Source organism: Pseudonaja textilis, chromosome 2 (assembly GCF_049901715.1).
Source record: "Pseudonaja textilis isolate UNSWEBS1 chromosome 2, rPseTex1.2, whole genome shotgun sequence".
NCBI lineage: Eukaryota > Metazoa > Chordata > Lepidosauria > Squamata > Elapidae > Pseudonaja > Pseudonaja textilis.
The window spans coordinates 31,356,568-31,372,403 of NC_141991.1; the positions used below are offsets into that span (position 1 = coordinate 31,356,568).

At 36.5% G+C, this 15,836-nt stretch overlaps 2 protein-coding genes across 4 annotated transcripts in view; one reads left to right on the forward strand and one right to left on the reverse strand.

The window, feature by feature from the left end:
- TAFA1 (TAFA chemokine like family member 1) overlaps positions 1 to 15,836 on the forward strand; it is a 452,039-nt gene that overhangs the window by 377,907 nt on the left and 58,296 nt on the right. For all 3 annotated transcript variants that reach the window (XM_087923641.1, XM_087923643.1, XM_087923642.1), the window contains one exon: positions 7,403 to 7,543. In XM_087923641.1, the coding sequence (XP_087779767.1) occupies positions 7,403 to 7,543 (141 nt within the window). The remainder of the gene's footprint in view (positions 1 to 7,402; positions 7,544 to 15,836) is intronic.
- The window catches only part of EOGT (EGF domain specific O-linked N-acetylglucosamine transferase), a 669,726-nt gene that overhangs the window by 182,550 nt on the left and 471,340 nt on the right, over positions 1 to 15,836 (reverse strand). The gene's annotated exons all lie outside the window — the stretch shown is intronic.

Genomic DNA, 15,836 nt, shown 5'->3' on the forward strand with positions numbered 1-15,836 from the left:
GGATATTAAAGAACCTGGAGGTAAGCACAACCTATTTTTATACAGAAGTGATGTGTTATATCTTGGTATCCAAAATCCCATGATCCTCCAACCTCTGGCCTTACAAAAATGAGCTACTAAACTTGTTCCTGAGGCATAGGTTAGACTGGATGATGGACCCTTTGGATGAGTATTTTGGAGTGGTTGTTGATTTTCCAGACTTGGATCAGTTTTTAGGCTTTGCACCAGTGGTGGGATTCAAATTTTTTACTGCCGGTTCTGTGGGCATGGCTTGATGGGCATGATGTGGCTTGGTGGGTGTGGCAGAGGAGTATACTGTAAAGTCTCCATTCCCACCCAACTCCAGGGGAAGGATGCTGCAAAATCCTCATTCCCTCCCCTCCCCACTAATTTGCTTTCCAGCTCCATTTTCCTGTGCAGGGCAACAAAAGAAGACCCAGCCAATCAGCTGGGACTCGGGAGGCGGAGCATAGATGGGGCAAGGCCAGTCAGAGGTGGTATTTGCCAGTTCTCCAAACTACTCAAAATTTCTGCTACTGGTTCTCCAGAACTGGTCAGAACCTGCTGAATACCATCTCTGCTTTGCACATTTTTGCTGTATTGTTTTGTGAACTGTCCAGAGTCATGACAGTTGGGAGCAACCTAGAAATTTTAAAAATAAATAAATCCCATGACACCCAGAAAGGTGGTCAGCACTGAGCTTTTTCCCAAAGATTTTATTTTTTTTTAATTAATGTTCGTCAATTATGATATGTTTTTTTTAAAAAATAAAGACACCAGAATTTATGTTGTCTCTTCATGTGCATGTTTATGGCTAGTTTTATGTATTTTATATTTAGAATAATTGGAGTCCATGTCAGGTTGGCTTATAAATACTGCAAGTAAAAAATAAATATCAATTGTATGCCCAGCATTAAAGATAACATGTCATACCTACATGGTATTAGGATAGAAGTATAATTTTGACCCTTATTACTAATTGTAGTTTAAACCAACTGAACTCTTTCCAGAAGAATCTTGATTGTCTAAAATTATGGAATGGCGGTGTATTCGATTAAAAGAGTTTTTGATTTTGCATTTGGTCCAAATGCATTAGCAGCATTAAAAACTCTTAAATTACTATTAGTATTGAACTGTGATTTGGACTATTTGAAAATCTACTGTATTTTTATAGGCAATTAAAGAATAGAATTAAAGTGGATATTTGAAGGTCTATATCAGTGTCTCAGAGTGTAGCCAGCTAATTAATTCTCTTTAATAAATACATAAATAAAGATTATGTAACCTCTTTACTATATCTAGATGACGCTAATTAAACATTTCTCACATTTTCATTTATGCTCCTTTATCTTTTAACTGTGTCAGAACAGCATACTTCAAATATAGGTCTATATATAGAATGTTTTATTTAATTTTTTAATCTCAATTTTATTGTTCTGGAAATATCAAATGATGGAGGGAAAATGTATCCATTTGATAAGGACTTCCCTTTGCCCCATTTGTATTAACAGTTTTGAGAAGAGTAACATGTTGTAAAGATGTGGCTGTAAGTGTGAATTGTATGCCAAACAATTAGAAATTATCACCATATAAAGGACTATGGATTTAACAAACATGGGACACAGCAAAAATATTATTCCTTTGTGACAGAAAAATGTTGCAATCCTGGATTTACAACCTTGAATTGGTTATTCGTGTTAACTCTTCACTTCCAAACTGGCTTGTTTATTGCTGAAGTGGAAAGACTGATCCATATTATTCCCTATGGTCAGGTGTTAATGCCATGTTTAAAAGCTCCCTGTGTCGGTATGTGTCTTTGTATATATTTAAAGGTTTATATATGCTTTTGTACATTTTTGCATATGCCTACTCAGAAGCAGTTAATATGTGTGCATAGTGTGTATGTTTATACACACATATGTGTATATATTTAACATGTATCTCATCTTACATTTCTCTTTCATTTTTATATAATACAGCAATTTAAATAATCTTGGATGTATAGTTTGATGAAAAGAAGGACTGGGGTGACATGATCGCAGTGTTCCAATAACTAAGGGGCTGCCACAAAGAAAAGGGGGTCAACCTATTCTCCAAAGCACTTGAAGACAGAAAAGGAACAATGACTAGAAACTAATCAAGGAGAGAAGGAAACCAGAACTAAGTAGAAGTGTTAGAACAGTTGATCAGTGGAATGACTTGCCTTCAGAGATTGTGGGTGCTCTATTACTGAAGTTTTTAAAGAAGAGATTGGGCAGCCATTTATCTGAAATGGTAGAGGCTCAACAACTTGAGGAGAAGTCCTCCAAGGTCTATTCCAACTCTGTTATTCTATTAAAAGAAGCAATTTTATGATCCAGTTCTCTTCTTAGTTTTCTTTTTTTGTTAACTGGATTAGACATAACTTCAAATATAGAGCTGTTCTCTCTAAAGCAGGTCACACAAGTGTCCCAGAACCTATTAGCCAGGTTTTCTAATGACCTCAGCCTTGGACCCTTGATACCAGGCATGGAAAGATGACACAGGATTCTACTACAGTGAGCAGAATATGGTACTAAGAGAAGAGAGCCATGAAGCTATTTCAGGTTTCACAAATTCTCTCAGCAAAACATCCCTTAGAAAGCAAGATAGACACCCAGCTTACAAAGGCCATCCTGAAAATGAAAATTAGTTTAAAATAAAAACAAAAACTAGAGGGTTAAGTCAAATCTTAGGGAAAAGATTTGACTTGAAGCATCCTTCCAAGTTAACAGGATGCAGCATCAGTATCCAAATACTGATATCCTGATATCCAGCCAGGAAAGTTGTAATTATACCAATATAAGTACTATGCACATCTTTTATGTAAGTAAGCCACCAGAAGGCCTGAATAGTTGCGTAGGCTGCCAAGATTGAGGGAGAAAAAAAATCTGCTCTAATAGGGTATTTTTCTGTTCCAAAAGCTCTAATTAGCAAATAGCAGAGCTGGACTGTTGATTTTCCTTTATGTATTTATAGAACCATTCTGAATGATATTTCACCCCCTGCTTCCCAGAAGCTTCTAAAGTGTGTTACAGTTAAAAAAATCACAAACAAATTACATTTCAAACATCTGATGATGAAACTATGAAATAAGTAAAATTTGAATAACTGGATGTATACATTGTGGAATAGGTATAGAAAAACAGCACCTGTTAAGGCATATAAACATTCCTAGAAGCAAAGTTGAATGAAAATGTTTGGTTTCCGAAGTTTTCTCTTCCCACTTTAAAGGGTTCCTACAGAACAGAAGGGGAAGAAATGGAAGAAATGGCAGATTTTATTTTTCTTAAACTCAAAGATTACTGCAGATGGCGACTTCAGCTACGAAATTAAGATGCTTACTCCTTGTAAGAACAGCTGTAGCAAATCTAAACAGCATATTGAAAAGTAAAGACATCAGCTTGCCAACAAAGGTCTATATAGTTAAAGCTATGGTTTTCCAAATAGTAATGTATGGCTGTTAGAGTTATATAAGGAAGGCTGAGCACCAACAAATTGATGCTTTCAGATTGTGATGTTGGAGAATTCTCTTGAGAGTCCCTTGGACTGCAAAGAGATCAAATCAGTCAATCTTAAAAGAAATCAACCTTGACTGTTCTTTGAAAGGACAGATACTGAAGCTGAAGCGGAAATACCTTAGCTACCAAATGAGAAGATAGGATAGATTGGAAAACATCCTGATGTTAGGAAAGATAAAGGCAAGAGGAGAAGGGGAGATGAGACAATGAGATGGTTTGATAGTGTCATTGATGCAGGGAGGATGAATTTGGGCAAACACCAGGAGACAGTAGAGAACAGGAGGACCTGGTATGCTATGGTCCATGGAGTTGCGAAGAGTTAGACATGACTTAACAATTGAACAACAACAAATATTTGTCAGAGTATATTCATGATCTGGAATAGAGCTTAGTAACAAGGTCAGCCAATGAGAGCTGGACTGAGGGCTGAAACTTAAAAGAGAGAATTTGGGTGTGGTTTATCTCTGTTCTGTGCTCAGCTCAAAAGTGAAAGAGAAACTAACTTGCTTGCTTGCTTGCTGAAAACTAGAGCTCTGCTCTGAACCTGTAACATGTCTGCTTCTGTTTGAGTTTGCTCCATGTTGGAGAAATCTACAACTGGTATTGTAAAATTTACTTTATGTGTTTATAAAGAAGTTAAATGAAGCCTCAGCCACCTGTGTTTACTTTTCTGGCACTGAATTTATACTGCAATACTCTGAAAAATGTTCCCTATGTAAAGGTTTAAAGGTTCTCCTGTCTAGCCCAACTCATGGGGGTAATGCTCATCTCTAATTCTCAGCCAAGGAAGCCTGTGTTGTCTGAGAGACATTTCTGCCATCATGTGGCCAGCATGAAAATGTGGAATGCAGGAATCTTCCTCCCAAAGCAGTACCTGTTTATCTATTCACATTTGCCTGCTTTATAACTGCTGGATAGACAGAAGCTGGGGTGAGGAACAGGAGCTCAACCTGTTGCACAGTGCCTAAATTTCACACCCAGGCTGTCATCTTTCCACTTGACCAGCTCAGCATCTTAACCACTGAGTTGTTGCACCACCCTTTTCCCTATTTCTATATTATGAAAAAGAGAGCAACAGCAAAAATAACAGTTAAGAATTTGGGCGTGGCAGATAATGGCAGATGAACGGCAGATGATCTTACTGTGCTCAGTACCTTGAACGTTCTGATACTAATAATAACAATTAACTCCCTTTTAATGTCAATGGATGGGAATGGATGAACAAGTCTTAAATACAATTTTTCTGTAAAATTCAAAGCCTGGATCTCAGGAGATGTTAATTCTTTCACACTGCATTTTTGCTACAAGAGATTTAAATGGAGTAGAATGCCATGGGCTTTGATAAAGCTCCCAGAAAGAGTTGGGTCAGAGACAACTAAAGCTGTTTCTGTGCCATACAGGAAACTGTTCCTGATGAGAAGAATTAAATATTAACCTCTTGGTCTATCTTGCTTTCAGTTTGCAAACTCATCAATATTGAACCCCCTGAGAGCATGACCTAAAGTCTTTTACCTTAACAGACATTAACCAGCTTTGATCGACTCAACCCTGAAAGCTGAAGGTTTGAATATTTTAAATTACATTAAGCTTTCTACAAACATTAGGGGTTGACTCTTAGCAAGCAGTTTTAGGATATGACATTTAAAGTGGCTGGACAGGTTCCACCTTCTTTTTCGAAAGGCCAGCTTATCACAAGAACAATACATCAAAATGGAAATCCACTCCCATCTCCAATAAGGTCATTGTGACATAGGTGACATTAAGGAGTTGCAAGAGAGATTCTGATATGGCTTAATTGCTATGATATTTCCAGAGAGATATTGATCACATCTGCATAGTTTGAAATATATCCAGCACAGGAAGGAACTGGTAGATCCATCAATTTTGTTCAGTTTTTCATCTTTTCCAACATTATGTTTGTAGAGCTCATTTTGGCATTAGGTTACATGATTTGCTTTTAAAGCTGCACATGAAAACATTTAAGCATCACATGTTCATTATGGACTTCAGCACTTAGTGCTCAAAGTCTTGGGTTTCTGTCAGCTGATAGGACACTTTGACCAATAGTTTTCCTTACCCAGTGGCTGCTTGGACTAATAACCAATTCATACAGCTTTTCTTGCAGTTCTATGTGTTTGCAAAAGCTGAGGGGGTGCGGTGGGAATCTGCGGTTCTCAGGCTAAAGAGGCCATTATGTAAACATGCAACAATCTCACAGTTTTAAGGCACCAAGTGCAGACAAGCTATATATTAATTATGGAGGAAGGGTATTTGTCTAAGGCACTGGAAGTATAACACTTTTGCATTCTGTAGTAGTAATAGCAATAGTACTTAGACTTATATACCACTTCACAGTGTTATCCAGCCTTCTCTAAGTGGTTTACAGAGTCAGCATATTGCCCCCAACTATCTAGTTCCTCATTTTAACAACTTCAGAAGGATGGAAGGCTGAGTCAACCTCGAGCCAGTGAGATTTGAACTGCTAAATTGCAGGAGGATGGCAGTCAGCAGAAATAGCCTGCAGTACTGCAGTCTAACCACTGTGCCACCTCGGCTGATACTGTAGTATGTGGTTTCATTCATATAAGCAATACAGATTCTAACTAGCCATACCACATCTGTCAGTGTCCTGCAACATTCAGAAAGCAGTACAGATAGTCCTCAACAGTTCATTTAGTGACTGTTCAAAGTTACAATGGCATGGGAAAAAGTGACTTACGACCATTTTTCACACTTACGATTGTTGCAGCATCCCCACAGTCATGTGATCTAAACTCAGAGACTTTGGAACTGACTCACCCTTATGACAATTGCAGTGTCCTGGCATCACATCATTCCCTTTTGGGACCTTCTCACAAGCAAAATAAATGGGGAAGCCAAATTCGTTTAACCCCTGTGTTACTAACTTAACAACTTCAGTGATTCACTTAACAACTATAGCAAGAAAGGTGGTGATTCACTTGCCATGAAATTTTATTTTAATGTATTCCCATTAGTGACAATAAACTCATTTCAATTTATCAACTGTGGCAAGAAATGTCATAAACTGGGGCAAAACTTATTTAACAAATGTTTCACTGAGCAACATAAATTTGGGGCTCAATTGTCCATTCTCTGGAGCAGTAGGATCTCAGAAAGTACAGGGAGCCGACAGGGAGTGGAAGTGTGGCTCCGGAGATTGTGGAAGAGGCTGGGGAAGGGCAGAGGCTGGCTGAGTAGTCAGAGGAGGACCCAGGCCCATCCCCTATCCATCCTAGGGCATGCAGGGAGGAGAGGCTAAGGGAGAGACGTGGTCTACTCGGAAGAAGAGGGCCTTGATCCTCTTCATGGGCTACAGCTGTGACAACTGAATAAGAATACGGACCTGCATACGGGTGAATGCTGGAAACAAAGTGTGGAAATATCTCTAGTTTATGGTTCCTCTCTGAGTTTAGCATCCTTCCCAGTGTGTGTTATCTGTGAATGTCCTCCAGCCCTTATCTTGCCTGGTTTGTGTTGCTTTTTCCCTTCTTGTAACTGTTTGTGTGGGAGTTTTTTGGCTTCCGTCAAGAATATTTGGAGCTTGGAATCAAAGTGAAGGAATAAAAGGGGCTTCACCTGTTTTCTGTGGCTGTGTTTGTTTTATATCCCACCCTGCGTCATCACAATAACATTTTTTTTTTCACTTTCTTTGCATCTCTTTCCAGATTCAGTATTTTTGGATAAGCACAGATTACTGTGAGTTTATTGCACTGTATTGTATTCTATGCACAGATTACATTTTTGAAATCCTATCTTTTAACTCCATCCAAAAACAAAGTATTTAGATCATTGCTTTGCTACCCAGAGCAATCATAGTGATTATGTTTTTCTTTTGTTTTCAGAAGGAGGAACATGTGAAGTTATAGCAGCACACAGATGTTGTAATAAGAATCGAATTGAGGAGAGATCACAGACGGTAAAGTGTTCCTGTCTACCGGGGAAAGTGGCTGGGACAACACGGAACAGACCATCATGTGTTGACGGCAAGTAGCTTATACTGAATATCCTATATAAATATGGGTAAGACTTTATAACTGCAAAGAAGTTTGAAAGAGACCTGCATCAAGATTTTAAGATTGCTGTTACTTAAGGCTTCCATGCAGAATTGGAAATGAAGAAAATGAATTTGGTTAAAACTGTCAAACATTAAAGCTGCAGTCTTGATCTTAAAACTTAACAGCAAATACAAAATATAGAGAATTTGAAAATCATGAAGTTGCTATGGAGAAGGGGTAAAACAACTTTGCAAACAGAAATCAGATTCAAAATACTGTCATTTCTTTCATTGTAAGATTTAATTTTAAAAGCAATCAAGGGGAACAATGAAAAAAAAACCCTTTTTAAAAGAAATCTATAAACTGTATGAGTCAAAGACAGGAATGCCATAAAATTTGCATTAGCTTGTTCATCTCTGTTCAAAAAGCCATTATATTCTTCTTTTTTTTTTTTTGGAAACCATAGAATAATCTACTTCTTTGGATACCATTTGACTGCAATAGTCCTTTCTCCTTCTCTTTGCACATTATGTTTATATATTTGAGTTTCTGTGCAGACCATAGTATAAAACAGGATTGTGTAAACTTGCATATCATGGACAGAGAAAGATTATTATAGTGTATGAAACTCAGGCTGTTTTTGCCCAAAGTGGTACCGCTTTTTACAATTCTTTCTGATTCTTGCAGAGTGGATAGTTACTCCCATTGAAATGCTAGTAAAAAAAAAAGAGCCACCACCCCTTATCCCCTCATCTAAATCATTGAAGAGTCTAAGATATTGAAGAACTTAAGACAGAACTTTGGGGTACCCCCACTGCATACTTCCCTCCATGTAGATGCAGTTCCATTAAGGACTATATGTTGAATGTGGTTGCTCAGCCAGTTACGAATCCATCTGGTAGTGATGCTGTGTAACCCGCATTTTTCTCTCTTATCAAATAGTAGGTTGTGGTCTACTTTAGCAAATGCCTCACTGAAGTCCAAGTACATTATGTCCACAGCATTTCACTGACCCACTAATTTTGTCACTTTGTCAAAGAATGCAAAAAGATTTGTCTGGCATGATGTCAGCTTTCAGAATTAAGGAAGTTGAAGACCTCTGTCAGTCTTTGGGAAGAACTAAGTAGGGGGACAAGTGCTGTAAAAGTTACAATATTATCTAACACCTCATGAGTAGAAAACAAGTCACAAAAAATTAATCAAATCAAATCATCAAATCAGAGAATTTCCAGGTCTTTTTATTAGAGTATACCAAGGCTCAATAATGCATCATTTCTGTCATTCTTAGGTGCCATGGAAAATTATGCAAAATTAAAAATGGTCTTGAGATCAGATCACCAATGTCATAAGCACTGTTTTTGCATGAGATTTTAAAGTGTAAGGTTGCTGACATTTTCTGAGATGGGATGGTGGTCTCATATAAGAATTAAGCCAGATATAGATAAGAGAAAGAAAAAGAGAGATGAAATATTTTCAGGGAAGTCACCATCAAAACTATTATTGTTAACTGGAAGATATTCTACTTGCTGTAGTTCTTAAATATCTAATGTATTATATTAGATATATGCTTATTACATTTGCCTAGTGATCAATAGCTTACAAATCAGTTTAATGCTGCAATCTTGCCTAGTTTTTGAATTTCATGGAGTTCTCAGCATGTACTTCAAGTAGATATGAAGCAAAACTATGGCATTAATATTTTCTAAAGCATCATTTCCCCAAATGCAACCTCAGTAAGCCAATCCTCTTGGCAAGTACAACATGTAACATGTACTGTATGCACAATGCTGTGCAGAAGCCTGTCTTTTCTGGTTTTAGAAGACAGTTGGAAGTGTTAAATAAGGTGATGAAGCACCTTTCTCAGAAGATGAAGATATCAAAATGGTCCCAATGGTGTGTATTTGGCCCCCATCTCCAAAGAACCCAGTTGTTATTGGTTTTAATTTGGGTGCCTGTAATGCAAGACACAGAAGAAATTCACATAAATATATCCTAACATGAGTTAAATAATGTGAAATTTGGAGTTAATGAAATGGCATGTACTAGGTTCTGATAGCCTCTGAGCAGGTCGTTCATAAATAATTTGTATTATTTAGATAACTTCACAATATCAGCCTTTGAATCTAGAGGAAATTGCTCACAATCAAAAAGCCAATAGTTTTTTATTTATCTAATATTTACCTTAGATGCTATCAAAGAACAGTTCTCTCTCAACTCCTTAAAAGTACTTTCAATCAATTCTTGTTTCTACAGAAAGAAAGGAAAATGTTATTTTAAATCCAGTGAGTCAGCTTCTCCTCCCTCCAGGTGTGCTCCAGCCTACATAAGGAGAAATCTTAGGATTCCTTGTTATTAATGTAGTATCTGTAGGAATAACGAACTGGATGGGTAAATTATTTTTTTCACTCTAGGAAAATCTGTTGCCTTTCTTTCTACAGCACCTCTGGAAACCGAACAACAGATTTTGTACCACCTTTTTTAATTATTTCAGGAATTCTGATGACTTCATTTGTCAAAAGAGGTGCAGGAAGAGACACAAAAAGTATCATTCTATACTCAGGTCTATTTAGTACCTTCAGACAAGGAGATGCAGAACTTGCCCTTTCAGAAGGAAAGCAGGCGTGCTCAAATTCAACATCTTACAGTAGCTATTTGCTCAAAATTCTTAGTATTATGTATTTGATCAAGTATAATTTCCCTGTACATTTTGGCATTTTATCTTCATTTGACAAATGCTACATCTCAGATCATACTGAAAGATATGCTTATAAAGAAAGTAAGGATTTGGATTGGATCCTTTCCAAGGGTACATTACATTCAAATATAGTTGGACTGGTTGTTTGCTGGTTTAACATTGAATCAATGAACCTGTAGATGTTGCTGTTCTATGTCTTCAAGTCACTCTCATTATTGACTATCTGACCAAAGTTAATGGAGCAGTTTTGAAGGGCAGAATTCTTTGGCAGAAGAATTTTGCCCTTTTTTAAATTCGGTGATAAAAAAAACCTGATTTGTAGCTCTTTCATAATTAGGCAGAAAAAGTGGAAAGAACTGCCATATGGTAATAATCCCATAAGCAGCTTTGCTAAGGTTTTTCACTTTATATGGAGAATGATCCCTAGTCTGGCAATCTTTTCCCACAACCAACTTGCTTCCTTGAAATGCGGCTTTGTTGCAGTTCTTTTCTGAGTTGGTACAATGTCCTGCTCTCCTCGGTTGTTTTCCCCCTTCCCTATAAATTCCAAATGTTTTTACTGGGTGGAGACTACCGATTCCCTTATCTCCCCATGCTTTCTCCCATTCTTGCTTTTCAGCCATATGCATATGCTTATTTAACTATACTGCAGCTGCGCACAAATTCAGTCTTTTCCTGATCTTTGGCTTCCTTTTGTATCATTCATTGGATAGTAAGTGGTTTAAATAGGAGAGTTTCTTTTTTTCTACAATGTTCTAGTCCAATATATGGAGGGATACATAAATTTGTTTTTTTTTATAGAGATGACTCTGAATCTACAATATCTTTGAATCCAAAGCTAAGTACACAATAGAAAGTTATAAACTTTCACTATAACTTCTTGACCTCATCCTTAGTCTGATATTCCCTATCCAGTTCACTTTTTGAAGCCATTGTTTTTCAATATCCTTTCTGATGAAAAGAAGATTATTATGTCTAGTGAAAGATGAGTATTGCACTTTAGTTCCATTCATTCTGGTGCAGCTGCAGCCTAGGTTTTAAAGCCATACAAAATCAAGGCAAATGAAACTAGCCATATATTGTGCAATCAAACATTTCACTAAATTGCCTCTGATGCCTATTGAAGTTCTCCCCACTGGAAGTTTTGGTCTGAAGGTCTGGAAGAGAATGAATTCCAAATGCCAAGAAAATCTTTCAGAGAGAAATCCAAGGTAATAAAGGAAAGGTCAAAGATTGGTCTCAGCCAAAGGACTTGCTCTGTGGTACTAAGAGAATAGTTCTGAAGAATGAAGTCATGCCAGGTCTCAGAGTGGTTGAAGTTTAACACAGCTCTGAAGTTAACACAATAAATTACTGTAACTACTCAATTAATAGATTGAACATTGCAAAGGTGCTTGCTTTGCATCATTTTGGGAACAGAAAGTAATAGAGAAGTTTCCGGAATATGGGAATCCTTCTTGGGCCTATAGAAAGACTAGTGGTTTGGGAATTCTTTCTTTTCACAAGAGTTCATATAATGAGAAACATTCTTGAGTTGGCTTGCAGTTTTCTGTTTATTTCTCCCACCCATTACTACTACGACTACTACTACTACTACTACTACTACTACTACTACTACTACTGTTTGAGCTGTTGTTAGTCTGAGATGTTATTGCTGATTTTAGTAAGCCACTCACAGAACCTCTTTGCTGCCAAAGAGTATTTTTACCCTTGGGTAAAAATACTTAAATAACAATAATGCAAATGAATAAAAAGAGGAAATGATAGTTTGGGCTAAAAATTTTGGATATGCAATAGAACTGAATAAATGGCAGAAATTGTAGCCTAGAAATATTAAACTGACTATGTCAACTGCATTGAAAGAAAATATGTATAAAATGTTCTATAGATTGCATTTTGCACCAACAAGACTGGCAAAAATGTTTAAAGATAGATCCGCTAAATATTGGAAGTGCAATCAGATACCTGGTTTGCATTATCATATGTTCTGGTCATGCCCAAAAGCTAAAAAATATTGGATGAAAATACATACTTGATTGGAAAAAATGATAAAGCAGTATATAGATTTGAAACCAGATTTTTTTTAATTGGGCATCCTGCCGGAAAAATATGATAAAAGGACTATATATTTGATTTTACATGTATTAACTGCAGCCAGAATTGTATTTGCACAACAATGGAAGAACAATGAGATCCCAACAGATGAGAGTGTAATTAAGAAAATATTAGAATGTGCAGAAATGGATAGATTAATGCTTACTATTAAGGAAAAAGAAGAAACTGAATATTTATTGATAGGGGACCTATTTTACCAATGGTTAGATAATAAAAAAAGAAGTTAGAAATATGGGGATATAAAAAGGATAAATGTTAAAATGGAGATTTGTTAAAGTAGAGAAGTTAAATATTGTTATTATAGTATTAAAATTATTGTGATGAGTACCACTGTAAACATTTTGATTATGATTGCCTAAAACCAAGTGTACCCAGACAACACACTGTTTGATTGAAATTGAATTTTTATGTTATATAAATAAAACAAATAAAACATCAAAAAGAGTAAAGGAAAGGAGAAAGGTTTAGAGATTAGTTTATTACAGTTCCAGTCAACTATAATTGTAGCGAGTTATCCAAATTTCATTCACTTAAATAGCTTCCAAAAGTCGGGAATTTAAAATTTAAGAGGGTACAGAATGTTTAGGATTAACATAATTGATGCAGCCTTATCATACATTTAGATGTTTAGGTTTCTTTTTGGAATTTTATTGTGATTTTTATCTCTTCAATAAGATTTGTACATTTTCTCTACGCTCAGTTTGACAGGATCAATGTTCTAAAAATAATACTGTTAGACATCTGGCCAAGATGAATGAAGAGCAGTTTTAGACCCTTCAAGCTTTTTCTCCACACAAACTAATGTATATAGTCTTCCAGGGAAGAAATAGTGAACAGAAGGTGGCTCCATGGTAAAGTTAACTACCATGGAAGAATGAAGATCCTGATAAGAAGGTTGGGGGTTGCCCACAAGCTTTCCAGACAGTTGCTTCTCATGAGGACACCAGTCTCCAGTGGGTATAATCCTCTGGGAATTGAGAGAATGCCATCTTCACCCAAACCTCAGTCAGCATCTTTATGGGAGAAGGAAATAAATAGCAATTAGATTTCCATTTTGGAAAGTTGCAAACAGACTAAGCACCCAAATGAATGTGAAATAAGAGTTTGAAATTAATTATGAGAATCGTTCCTGTGCGAAAATTCTATTTTGAATTCTTTGAAGAAGAAAAAAACATTATAAAATGGGATTTGGACATGAGAGGAACTAAAGATCACAATTAAAGAAGAACGCTTAAATTTGACTTAAAAATACAGAATGGAGCAAAGTACTTTAACAATGGTTATATTGAAGAGTATTTGTGAATAACCAGAGTTAATTTTACAAGAGTCTGACATTGTAGATAGTCTGTATTTAAAAGATGTTATGGAACAAATTTTAGCAGACAAGACAGAAAGTGGATTTTAAAATGACAGGCTACAATAATGATATGGAAAAAGATGCTACACTGGATATACAAATGAAAACAACTGGTGTCTTAATATTTAAAAGGGATATGCAAATAACAAACCAAAATAGTGATCTGGATAATTTTCCTATATTAATTTACATTTATATTCTTTCCTGTCTCTTTTAGTTTCTATTTTTTGTATCTTTTTAATTGTAATGTTTAAAATATTACTATTTTACTATATTACTATTTTTAAAAAGATTAATATATATGTAGAGAGAAAGGATATAGAGAGGAGGACCTCATAGCTCCAGCTCAAATTTATTATCCATCCAATGTCATCTGTATCAAGCAGTTCAGCAACTGGACTGCCTCCACATGTTTTTTTGCTAACCACAATTGTGCCGAAATGAGAAACATGAGTCCTGATATCACAAGATACCCTGACGTTACATACAAGAGTTTGTGTTGTTTTGCTGTAACATCACTTGGCTCACCCCTGACACTATGCCTCTCTATTATCTTCTTATAGATAATATTAGAATAGAATCAGGTTTGCCCAGTTTTCAACATATAAAAATTCAAAACATAATTTCTACCTAAGAATGTGAAATGAGTTCATGGAACCACCAATAACTTCAGCAATGCTCCTCAGTTCCCCATTACCATTGATGATGCTACATTTGCCTCACAATCTGGAGGTTGTGAGTTCAATCCTAGGTAGAGGCAGATATTTCTTTCTCTGGGCATGTTGAGAAGATATCTGCTGAATATAACTCCACATTGGTGACAGGAAGGGCATCCAGCCAGTAAACATTCAGCTCTGTTCAGTTGCCCAAACTCCACCCTGCAAGGGATTATGGGGTTGTTAAAAGGAGATGATTGATGGTGCTATATGCAGGTTGGTAGAAAAGAAGTGTAAGGGTTTCACAGAGAAGGAAAAGAGAGGGAGATCTGAATTGCTGAAGTGTGACATGTTACTTGTAAATAAGTTGTAAATAGATAAATAGGTTCACTGACTTATCATGGTTTTAACCAAACTATACATCAAGTGTATTATAATGTTCGGAGCATCTCCTTTCAAAGAATCCTAAATATGCTTCCTTTTGCTCCAGTGATTCTTGTGCTATGCTTCCCATAGCTGTGTCAGGTAGATTAGCTTGTGAGATAGTGACTGGCGAGGATCATCCAGTAATTTTCTTCATAGAAATTTTCATTCAATTTTCTTTTACAAAGTCCGCACTACTTATTACTATTAACCTTCTCATCATTCCTTATCACCCATCCCCTCCCACTTGTGACTGTATGACTGTAACTTTGTCACTTGTATCCTTATGATTTATATTGACTGTTTCCTAGTATGATTGCTTATTGTACCCTATGACTATCATTAAGTGTTGTACCTTATGATTCGTGACTCTTGACGAATGTATCTTTTCTTTTATGTACACTGAGAACATTTGCACCAAGACAAATTCCTTGTGTGTCCAACCACACTTGGCCAATAAAGTATTCTATTCTATTCTATTCTATTCTATTCTATTCTATTCTATTCTATTCATAAAATAGAGGTCAGACTAGAAAAGATAGCATACTCTGTACCCTCCAGACTCTCAGGTGGTGTTGTAGTCCCAAAAGCCTTGCCAAACTTGGCATTCTCCAATCAATAATAAAATACCAACTATTAACCAGTGGAACAGCTTGCTGTCAGAAGTTGTTGGGTGGAGGAGGTTTTCAAGAAGAGACCCTGGAGGTTTTCCCTGGAGTTTTTCAAGAAAAGACAGGACAGTCACTTGTCTGAAATGGTATAAGGCCTCCTGCTTGAGCAGGGGGATGGACTATTAGACTTCGAAGGTTCCTTCAAGCTCTGTCCTGATTGTTGATTGCTGTTGAAAGTCCGTGACTTATGACCACAATTTGGACCAGAATTTCCATTGCTAAGCAAGGCGGTTATTAAATGCCTGATTTTATGTTTGTTAAGTTAAACACTGCAGTTGTTGAGTGAATCAGGCATTCAATGAATCCAGCATCCCATCCCAACCTCCCCATTGACTTTGCTGGTTGAAAGCTGGCTGGGAAAGTT